At 43.8% G+C, this 12,064-nt stretch overlaps 1 protein-coding gene across 1 annotated transcript in view; it reads left to right on the top strand.

Annotated features, from left to right (window-relative positions):
• The first annotated feature begins 1,598 nt into the window (after positions 1-1,598).
• The window catches only part of LOC138363734 (protein turtle homolog A-like), a 233,167-nt gene continuing 222,701 nt past the window's right edge, over positions 1,599-12,064 (top strand). Inside the window, exons 1-2 of the mRNA XM_069323128.1 lie at positions 1,599-2,058; positions 2,318-2,450. Coding sequence (XP_069179229.1) covers positions 1,599-2,058; positions 2,318-2,450 — 593 coding nt within the window. The remainder of the gene's footprint in view (positions 2,059-2,317; positions 2,451-12,064) is intronic.

The following is a 12,064-nucleotide window of genomic DNA, read 5'->3' as shown; positions in this document are numbered from 1 at the left end:
CACGGGCTGCTTCCTGGGGGTGGAGGCCTGGTCGAGGACCGGGCCGCGGGGACACTAAAGCCCCGAAATCATCTCAAGATAACCTCAAGATGACATCAGTCAAGAAGTCCAATCTTGTGACAATGACACACAGAGATGTCACTAACGTGATGCATTAATGCTGTGTGATGCTGTAAGGGCGAAGAGGGAGAACGGCCTATTGACATAGCTCGGGTGCAGGGGGGGGGGGGGGGGGGGGGGGTTGTAAAAGTCAGGTTTGTGCCTCGGAGAGGCTACGGGATTCAGTAAGTTCAGTAGAACTTCGGTTTCAACCCTTTTACCCTGTCGTAGCTCAGTCGATTAAGGCAGTGTCTAGGATGCTCCCGGACGCAGGTTCGAATCCTCGTCACGGCCCTTGTGGATTTGTTCTTGTGACAATGACATCAGTCAACCAGTCCAATCTTGTGACAATGATATCAGTCAATAAGTCCAATCTTGTGACAATGATATCAGTCAACAAGTCCAATCTTGTGACAATGATATCAGTCAGCAAGTCCAATTTTGTGACAATGATATCAGTCAACAAGTCCAATTTTGTGACAAAGATATCAGTCATCAAGTCCAATCTTGTGACAATGATATCAGTCCTCAAGTCCAATCTTGTGACAATGATATCAGTCAACAAGTCCAATCTTGTGACAATGATATCAGTCAACAAGTCCAATTTTGTGACAAAGATATCCGTCAACAAGTCCAATCTTGTGACAATGACATCAGTCAACAAGTCCAATCTTGTGACAATGACATCAGTCAACAAGTCCAATCTTGTGACAATAACATCAATCAACAAGTCCAATCTTGTGACAATGACATCAGTCAACAAGTCCAATCTTGTGACAATGACATCAGTCAACAAGTCCAATCTTGTGACAATGACATCAATCAACAAGTCCAATCTTGTGACAATGACATCAATCAACAAGTGAATTCTTGTGACAATGACATCAGTCAACATCCGTCCTGCCATGCAGGGATTCGAACCCGCAACTCCTGATTATGAGTCGAGAACGAACATGAATCAACAAGTCGACACTTCTGACAATGACACGAATCATCACGATCAATTAACAGACAGAATCATGATTATGCAAGTCCAATTAGTTTATTGATACTTGAAGAAACATATCTATGAATCAACAAGGCCAATTAGCTAACATTAAGATGAATCAACAGGGGGCCAATTAGCTGACACTAGCATGAATCAACAGGGCCAATTAGCTGACATTAGCATGAATCAACAGGGCCAATTAGCTGACACAAGCATGAATCAACAGAAGCAATTAGCTGACACAAGCATGCATCAACAGAACCAATTAGCTGACACAAACATGAATCAACAGGGCCAATTAGCTGACACAAGCATGAATCAACAGGGCCAATTAGCTGACACAAGCATGAATCAACAGAACCAATTAGCTGACACAAGCATGAATCAACAGGGCCAATTAGCTGACACAAGCATGAATTAACAGGGCCAATTAGCTGACACAAGCATGAATCAACAGAAGCAATTAGCTGACACAAGCATGCATCAACAGAACTAATTAGCTGACACAAGCATGAATCAACAGGGCCAATTAGCTGACACAAGCATGAATCAACAGAACCAATTAGCTGACACAAGCATGAATCAACAGGGCCAATTAGCTGACACAAACATGAATCAACAGAAGCAATTAGCTGACACAAGCATGAATCAACAGAAGCAATTAGCTGACACAAACATGAATCAACAGGGCCAATTAGCTGACACTAGCATGAATCAACAGGGCCAATTAGCCGACACAAGCATGAATCAACAGAACCAATTAGCTGACACAAGCATGAATCAACAGGGCCAATTAGCTGACACAAACATGAATCAACAGAAGCAATTAGCTGACACAAGCATGAATCAACAGGGCCAATTAGCTGACACTAGCATGAATCAACAGAACCAATTAGCTGACACTAGCATGAATCAACAGGGCCAATTAGCTGACACTAGCATGAATCAACAGAACCAATTAGCTGACACAAGCATTAATCAACAGAGGGCCAATTAGCTGACACTAGCATGACTCAACAGGGGGCCAATTATCTGACACTAGCAGGAATCAACAGAACCAATTAGCTGACACTAGCATGACTCAACAGGAGACCAATTAGCTGACACAAGCAGGACTCAACAGAACCAATTAGCTGACACTAGCATGACTCAACAGGAGACCAATTAGCTGACACAAGCATGAATCAACTGGGGACCAATTAGCTGACGGTGATCTCGCTCTCTCAACAGGTCCGACAACGCAGGTGTGGGCGGCTGCGGGCGGCGCAGCAGACCTGCCGTGTAACCTCACCTCCCCCGTGTCCAGGGACTCCCCCCGCCTCGTCCTCTGGTACAAGCAGGGTGTCCACAAGCCAATCTACAGGTCAGTTTATCTCTGAAATGTTGGGGTTTTCTCCCTCTTCCTGAGTCACTGAGACACCAGCCGCCCTGTGAACGACGAACGACAGTTATAACTGTTTAATTGCTTGCTAGACTTAACTGTGTGATGGTTGTCTTCATCGGCCACTCTGAGGCTGATTGGTTACGGTTGATTCCTCAGTCACTAGAACAACTTTTTTTATAGTTACCGTACTCTTCCAATCACTTATACCTGTTACCCACCCAGTCACGACGACCACTTGCAGTTACCCACTCAGTCACTACGGCAGATAATGACTGTCAGAAATATCGTTATAACAACTTGAACCGTCGAATTAACTGTCTATAACGTAACCGTATGAGAGTTGCATCATCACCAGACCAAGTAAATAGTCATCTGCACAACACCACATTCCCTCTTTCGTACGGCCAAGTGTTCGTACGACCCAGTGTTCGTATGACCCAGTGCTCGTACGACGCAGTGTCCGTACGACCCAGTGTCCCTACGACCCAGTGTCCGTACGACCCAGTGTCCTTACGACCCAGTGTCCCTACGACCCAGTGTCCGTACGACCCAGTGTCCGTACGACCCGATGTCAGTACAACCCAGTGTCCGTACGACCCAGTGTCCTTATGATCCGATGTCCGTACGACCCGATGTTCGTACGACCCAGTGTCCGTACGACCCAGTGTCCCTACGACCCAGTGTCCGTATGACCTTGTATCCGTATGACCCAGTGTCCGTACGACCCATTGTCCGTATGACCCGATGTCCATACGACCCAGCGTCCGTATGACCCAGTGTCCCTACGACCCAGTGTTCGTATGACCCAGTGTCCATACGACCCAGTGTCCGTATGACCCAGTGTCCGTATGACCCGATGTCCGTATGACCCAGTGTCTGTACGACCCAGTGTCCGTATGACCCGATGTCCGTACGACCCAGTGTCCATACGACCCAGTGTCCGTATGACCCGATGTCCGTATGACCCAGTGTCCGTACGACCCAGTGTCCGTATGACCCGATGTCCGTACGACCCAGTGTCTGTACGACCCAGTGTCCGTATGACCCGATGTCCGTACGACTCAGTGTCCGTATGACTCAGCGTCCATACTACCCAGTGTCCGTACGACCCAGTGTCCGTACGACCCAGTGTCCGTACGACCCAGTGTCCCTACGACCCAGTGTCCATACGACCCAGTGTCCGTACAACCCAGTGTCCGTACGACCCAGTGTCCGAATGACCCGATGTCCGTACGACTCAGTGTCCGTATGACTCAGCGTCCATACTACCCAGTGTCCGTACGACCCAGTGTCCGTACGACCCAGTGTCCGTATGACCCGATGTCAGTACAACCCAGTGTCCATACGACCCAGTGTCCGTACGACCCAGTGTCCGTACGACCCAGTGTCCCTACGACCCAGTGTCCGTATGACCCTGTGTCCGTATGACCGAGTGTCCGTACGACCCAGAGTCCGTACGACCCAGTGTCCGTATGACCCGATGTCCGTACGACCCAGTGTCCGTACGACCTTGTGTCCGTATGACCCAGTGTCCGTACGACCCAGCGTCCGTACGACCCAGCGTCCGTACGACCCAGTGTCCGTACGACCATGTGTCCGTATGACCCAGTGTCCGTATGACCCAGTGTCCGTACGACCCAGTGTCCGTACGACCCAGCGTCCGTACGACCCAGCGTCCGTACGACCCAGCGTCCGTACGACCCAGCGTCCGTACGACCCAGCGTCCGTACGACCTTGTGTCCGTACGACCCAGTGTCCGTACGACCCAGCGTCCGTACGATACAGCGTCCGTACAACCCAGTGTCCGTACGACCCAGGGTCCGTACGACCTTGCGTCCGTATGACCCAGTGTCCGTACGACCCAGCGTCCGTACGACCCAGCGTCCGTACGACCTTGTGTCCGTATGACCCAGTGTCCGTACGACCCAGTGTCCGTACGACCCAGTGTCCGTACGACCTTGTATCCGTATGACCGAGTGCCGTACGATTCAGTGTCCGTACAACTTAGATTTCGTACTGCTAAATTGGACTACGTTGGACCCAAGGCCTAACAGGGTTTCACATGTGTCCAGGGTGTTTAGATATCCGATACATGTGTACATAATCCCACACCTGCATCTGGTATCCCACGGGTGTCCCATAATCCCACGCCTGCATCTGGGAACCCACGGGAGTCCCATAATCCCACACCTGCATCTGGGAACCCACGGGTGTTCCATAATCCCACACCTGCATCTGGGAACCCACGGGTGTGTCACACAATCCAACACCTGCATCTGTGAACCCACGGGTGTCCCATAATCCCACACCTGCATCTGGGAACCCACGGGTGTATTCCACAATTCCACACCTGCATCTGGAAACCCACGGGTGTCCCATAATCCCACACCTACATCTGGGATCCCTCGGGTGTGTCCCATAATCCTACACCTGCGTCTAGGATCCCACGGGTGTCCTATAATTCCACACCTGCGTCTGGGATCCCACGGGTGTCCCATTATCCCACACCTGTGTGTGGGATGTCACACGTGTGCCCGTTAATTGCTAATATGCTCTTTCTTTCGTAATTCTGAATTGGGTGTCTATCATTTAATACTTTGTTGCACAGTATTGCTAGTGCTATCTTCGTTTCTCCCCTGGTTATAATGAATGATATCTGGAATGATTCATTTGGCAGCCTGAGAGAACCTTCTGCCCAATTCTCCAATCCTCGCTAATCAGTCGGTCTGCTATCTCTCTTTTACCTTCCTGGCACTCTCTGGTCTCACTCCTTGGGTGTGCTGAGCATAAACACTGCATTGTTTATGACGTCTGATAGTTTCGTTTCTGTGAGAGCAATTACGTCTGTGTTTTTGCACTCACTATTTGTGTTTACAGGGTTGAGCTCTGGCTCTTTGGTCCCACCTCTCAACCGTCAATCAACAGGTGTACAGATTCCTGAGCCTACTGGGCTCTATCATATCTACACTTGAAACTGTGTATTTTGTCAGTCTCCACCACATCACTTCCTAATGCATTCCATTTGTCAACCACTCTGACACTAAAAAAGTTCTTTCTAAAATCTCTTTGGCTCATTTGGGCACTCAGTTTCTACCTGTGTCCTCTAGTGCGTGCGCCCCTTGTGTTAAATAGCCTGTCTCTATCTACCCTATCAATTCTTTTGAGAATCTTAAATGTGGTGATCATGTCCCCCTTAACTCTTCTGTCTTCCAGTGAAGTGAGGTTTAATTCTCGTGGTGTCTTCTCATAGCTCATACCTCTCAGCTCGGATACCAGCCTGGTGACAAACCATTGAACCTTTTCCAGTTTAGTCTTATGCTAGACTAGATATGGACTCCATGCTGGGGCTGCATACTCCAGGATCGGCCTGACATATGTGGTATACAAAGTTCTGAATGATTCCTTACACAAGTTTCTAAATGCCGTTCTTATGTTAGCCACCCTGGCATATGCCGCTGATGTTATCCTTTTAATATGGGCTGCAGGGGACAAGTCTGGCGTGATATCAACCCCCAAAATCTTTTTCTTTCTCTAACTCTTGAAGAATTTCGTCTCCCAGATGATACCTTGTATTTGGCCTCCTGCTACACACACCTATCTTCATTACATTATATTTGCTTGGGTTAAACTCTAACAACCATTTGTTCAACCATTCCTTCAATTTGTTTAGATCTTCTTGAAGCCTCAAGCAGTCCTCCTCTGTCTTAATCCCTCTCATAATTTTGACATCGTCAGCAAACATTGAGAGAAATGAGTCTGTACCCTCCGGGAGATCATTGGCGTATATCAGAAACAGGATAGGACCGAGTACATAGCTCTGTGGGACTCCACTGGTGACTTCACGCCAATCTGAGGTCTCACCCCTCACCGTAACTCTCTGCTTCCTATTGCTTAGGTACTCCCTTATCCACTGGAGCATCATACCAGCTACTCCTGCCTGTCTCTCCAGCTTATGTACCACCCTTTTATGCGGTACTGTGTCGAAGGCTTTTTAACAATCCAAGAAAATGCAGTCCGCACAGCCTTCTCTTTCTTACTTAATCTTTGTCACCTGATCGTAGAATTCAATTAATCCAGTCAGGCAAGATATACTCTCCCTGAACCCATGTTGGCGATTAGTCACGAAGTCCCTTCTGTGACAAATCTGGGTCCAGATGTGTTACTAGGTTTTTTCTCACCATCTTCTCAATCACCTTGCATGGTATACAAGTCAAGGACACTAGCCTGTAGTTCTGTGCCTCTTGTCTGTCATCCTTTTTGTATAGTGGGACCACATTCGTCGTCTTCCATATTTCTGGTAGGTCTCCCGTCTTAAGTGACCTACTGTACCTGATGGAGAGTGGCCAGAGAAGTGCCTCGGCACACTCTTTCAGTACCCATGGCGAGATCCCGTCTGGACCAACAGCCTTTCTCACATCAAGTTCCAACAGTTGTCTCTTGACCTCCTCTCTCGTAATTTCGAACCCTTCCAAGGCCGCCTGGTTTACTTCCCATTCTCCTAGCACAGTGACCTTACCTTGTTTTATTGTGAAGACCTCTTGGAACCTCTTGTTGAGTTCTTCACACACCTCTTTGTCATTCTCTGTATACCTGTCCTCGCTTGATCTAAGTTTCATTACCTGTTCTTTTACTGCTGTTTTCCTACTGATGTGACTGTGGAGTAGCTTTGGTTCGGTCTTGGTTTTGTTTGCTATATCATTTTCATAATTCTTCTCTGCTTCTCTTCTCACACTAACATACTCATTCCTGGTTCTGTTGTATCTCTCTCTGCTTTCTGGTGTTCTGTTATTCCGGAAGTTTCTCCACGCCCTTTTGTTCAGTTTCTTTGCTTCCATACATGCCCTATTATTCCATGGATTATTCTTTTACTTCTCGGATTTTTCCTTTTGACCGGGATAAACCTGTTTACTGCCTCCTGACACTTTTGGGTGACATAGTCCATCATATCTTGTACAGACTTAGCTCTGAGGTCTGTGTCCCAAGGTATTTCCCTCTGGAAACTTCTCATCTCCTCATAATTCCCCTTTCAGTGTGCCAGCCTTTTGTTTCCTAGTTCTTTTTTTTGGGGGGGGAGATAACTCCTAGCTCAAAGATCATTACACAGTGATCACTCATTCCCATGGGTGCTTCCATCTTAACTTCACTGTGGTGTGTGTGTTTGTTTCTCTGGCCTTAACACGCCTCACACACTACACGCCTCATCATACACACGTCACATCATATTTTACTCCTTTCCCCTACACACTCAACTTCCCCTATACACCCACCCCTTCCCCTACACACCCATCCCTTCCCCTATACACCCACCCCTTCCCCTACACATCCACCCCCTCCCCTACACACCCATCCCTTCCCCTATACACCCACCCCTTCCCCAACACATCCACCCCCTCCCCTACACGCCCATCCCTTCCCCTACACACCAATCCCTTCCCCTACATGCCGCCGCCTAAACATACCTCTCCTCCATCTCCCCCCCCCCCAACACACCCACACCCCATTCCAAGAGCAACACCCCCTCCCCCCCCCCCCACAGACAACCCCACACCCCCAAAGCAAGTCAGGACTGAGCACTAATCTGATGGATACCATACACTCACACAAACACAAGAACATACAACCTCGGTGTATGTGGGTGTATATCTAAATATGATTCCTAAACTAATCATTGTTATAGGTTATTGTTTTTTTTAAAGCTTATTTGAAATTATTTATTTGTTTACTAATTTCCTGTTACATTTTGCGTTGAACTTTATTATTCAACCTTTAAAGAATAAAGGTGAATTAAAGCTATTATTCTACTTTACAATAAACATTATTTTGCAACCTTTTAACGTCCTAAAGATAAAGTAATTCTTGATCTTTAGAACCTTAAAAGACTTGATTTCCAGTTGAATACCAAATGGAAATAAGTTGGCAAGACTTTTATATTTAAATTCCGGTCGGAACGTGAATTACAAAAATATATGTTCAGTTCTGTACAAAAGACACGGAATAAATGAGTTAATCGCAAGTAACATTGTTGGAGGGGATAAAACATGATTTTATATTATAATATATATATCCGATTCGCATCCGAGCGGGCTTTTATATACAAACTATATAGATGTCATGTCTGTGATGGGAAAAAATAACTTATTTTTTTTAACTTTGTCTTTTATGTGAGGGAAATCTTCGAAACCTCTTTACCGATTGCTATGAAATTTTGATGCAACGTTTCATTCGAATAGGAACGTGTTTTTATATACCTACTATATAGATACCACACCTGTGACAGATAAAACGTGCTTCTTTTAAACAGCGCCATCTGTTGCACGTAATAGCAACACATGCTATAGTAAATATATTACAATTCCATTTCAATATTTCCGATAGCATTGATACTTTGAATTTTCATAGATTTCAATTTATATTCATTTTGATTTAATTATTTTGTGTGACATTGCATTTGAATTTAGCTGTGTTATTTACCATACCGTTCATTTCCTAAATATAGATGCCACACGTGTGACAGGTAAAATCTTCTTTTTTTAAGAAACAGAGCCATCTGTTGCACCTATGAGCAACACACGCTATACTAAATATGTTACGATTCCATTTCAATGTTTCCAGTTGCATTGACAAATTAAATTTTCATAGGATTCAATTTATTTTAAATTTTATTTAATTATTTTGTTTGACATTGCATGGGAATTGAGCTGTGTTGTTTACCATACTATTTTTTTGTAAGTATAAGTATAGATGCCACAACTGTGACACATAAAAACATGATTTTTTTAAGAAACAGCGCCATCTGTTGCACGTAATGGCAACACACGCTATTCAAAATATGTTACAATTCCATTTCAGTGTTTCCAATTGCACTGAAAAATTAAATTTTCATAGATTTCGACTTCTTTCATTTTGATTTTATTATTTTGTGTGACATTGCATTGAAATTGAGCTGTGTTGTTTACCATACCGTTCATTTCGGGAGAATAGTTTATTTTTGCTATTTTTCATTGTTTTTATTTCGTTTTTAACTGTTTTTCTTATATTTCAGTGATGGGAACATCAGATCATTTGGGAATGCATCGGATGAGGGAATGGGGACTGTTGGGGACGACAAGGGGACGGGAGTGGGGGCTGGTGGAGTAGTCGAGGGGATTGGGAAGGGGGTAATGGTGGGGAGCACGAGGGGACGGGGGAGTTGGGGATAGTTAGGACGAGGGGACAGGGAAGTTAGGGATGGTCAGGACGAGGGGACCGGGAAATGGAAAATAGTGGGGGAGGACAAGGGGACCGAGGAGTTGGGTGGACGAGGGACGAGGGGACAGGAGATGGGGTAAGGTAGGAGGACTGGGAGACAGGGGGAAGTTAGCTGTGGTTCAGCAATGCACATTATATATATATATATATATATATATATATATATATATATATATATATATATATATATATATATATATATATTGTGACGGTAACGCGTTGGTGTTCGGCTGTTCAAAAGCTAGGGGTATGGCCTCGTCACATATAGAAACAAAAAATAGAAAATCTGGAACTTCGTCTGTGGTAAGGTAATGAGAAGACACACAAAACACAAGTAAATTTAACAATGAAATTTTAATTACGTTAGAAAAGCAAAACATGAATAAAATGGACATACAAATTCGTATAATAAAATCAATCAAGCAAAATAATAAGAATAATCAAATGACAAAATGAAAAGTTACGTTAAGACAAGTGAGTAAGAACAAGTGAGCAATATAGAATCAAATAAGAGGTGCAGGAATATTGGCTTTAAGCTATCACCTCTCTTAGTACACGTAAGCCACAGCTTAGTCTACCAACGAGACGTGTTAACCTGATGAAAGCACTGGATATTCTGAGGACTGAGGTCGTGGTGGCCCCAGACATCAAGTAGTGTGGTGGGTGGAGTGCAGTTGCAGCTGGACCCGCAGCCAATCAGCGATGAGCAGGCGACAAGACAGGTAGTTTGGTGGTTCGAGGTGGAGCAGGTGTTCCTGGCTGCATACGTTTTGCTCTCTGGCAAACCTTGGAGATGTTGTTGTCGGTGTTGGATATTTCTTCCATATTAGTTGTATATAGATTTGTAGCGACGTATTTTGGAGGGAAGAGCAGGCTCAATCTCTTGAAGGAGATTATTGTCACAATATATATATATATATATATATATATATATATATATATATTTTTAGGGGTACCACCACTGGTTTAATTAAAGGGACCCACATCCTCGAAGAAGAAAATAAATAGTGTTCAGAGAAGACCTTGTGGATTCTCACTGAATACTTTAATCTTTTCCTCTCCTACCACCCTTATTATTTTTTTTTTATTTGATTTTATTGCAATGCTACAGTTTACAGAAAACATACACTTATATAACAATATACCAATCAGTGTTTGAAGACCTCGTCCAGCTCCTCGGGGGTCGGGTGCGTACCCAAGATACAGCACGCATTTCCCCTCTGAACAGCGACACTGAGGCGCTGCAACATAAAACTGGCCGCTCTTGGGTCTCTAGTCTTCCCAATGAGTTCCTCGCCCAGCTCCTTCAGGAACTTAAGTGCACATTTACCCCAGGCGCCCATATATATATATATATATATATATATATATATATATATATATATATATATATATATATATATATATATATATATATATATATATGTCGTACCTAGTAGCCAGAACGCACTTCTCAGCCTACTATGCAAGGCCCGATTTGCCTAATAAGCCAAGTTTTCATGAATTAATGTTTTTTCGACTACCTAACCTACCTAACCTAACCTAACCTAACTTTTTCGGCTACCTAACCTAACCTAACCTATAAAGATAGGTTAGGTTAGGTTAGGAAGGGTTGGTTAGGTTCGGTCATATATCTACGTTAATTATAACTCCAATAAAATAAAATTGACCTCATACATAATGAAATGGGTAGCTTTATCATTTCATAAGAAAAAAATTAGAGAAAATATATTATTTCAGTAAAACGTGGCTTATTAGGCAAATCGGGCCTTGCATAGTAGGCAGAGAAGTGCGTTCTGGCTACTAGGTACGACATATATATATATATATATATATATATATATATATATATATATATATATATATATATATATGTATATATATATATATATATATATATATATATATATATATATATATATATACATATATATATATATGTCGTACCTAGTAGCCAGAACGCACTTCTCTGCCTACTATGCAAGGCCCGATTTGCTAATAAGCCACGTTTTACTGAAATAATATATTTTCTCTAATTTTTTTCTTATGAAATGATAAAGCTACCCATTTCATTATGTATGAGGTCAATTTTATTTTATTGGAGTTATAATTAACGTAGATATATGACCGAACCTAACCAACCCTACCTAACCTAACTTAACCTATCTTTATAGGCTAGGTTAGGTAGCCGAAAAAGTTAGGTTAGGTTAGGTAGGTTACGTAGTCTAAAAAGTTAGGTTAGTTAGGTAGTCGAAAAAACATTAATTCATGAAAACTTGGCTTATTAGGCAAATCGGGTCTTGCATAGTAGGCTGAGAAGTGCGTTCTGGCTACTAGGTACGACA

Source organism: Procambarus clarkii, chromosome 11, assembly GCF_040958095.1.
Source record: "Procambarus clarkii isolate CNS0578487 chromosome 11, FALCON_Pclarkii_2.0, whole genome shotgun sequence".
Taxonomy (NCBI): Eukaryota; Metazoa; Arthropoda; class Malacostraca; order Decapoda; family Cambaridae; genus Procambarus; species Procambarus clarkii.
Note: the sequence above shows the minus strand (reverse complement) of the source record. Positions and strands in the feature narration are given on the sequence as shown.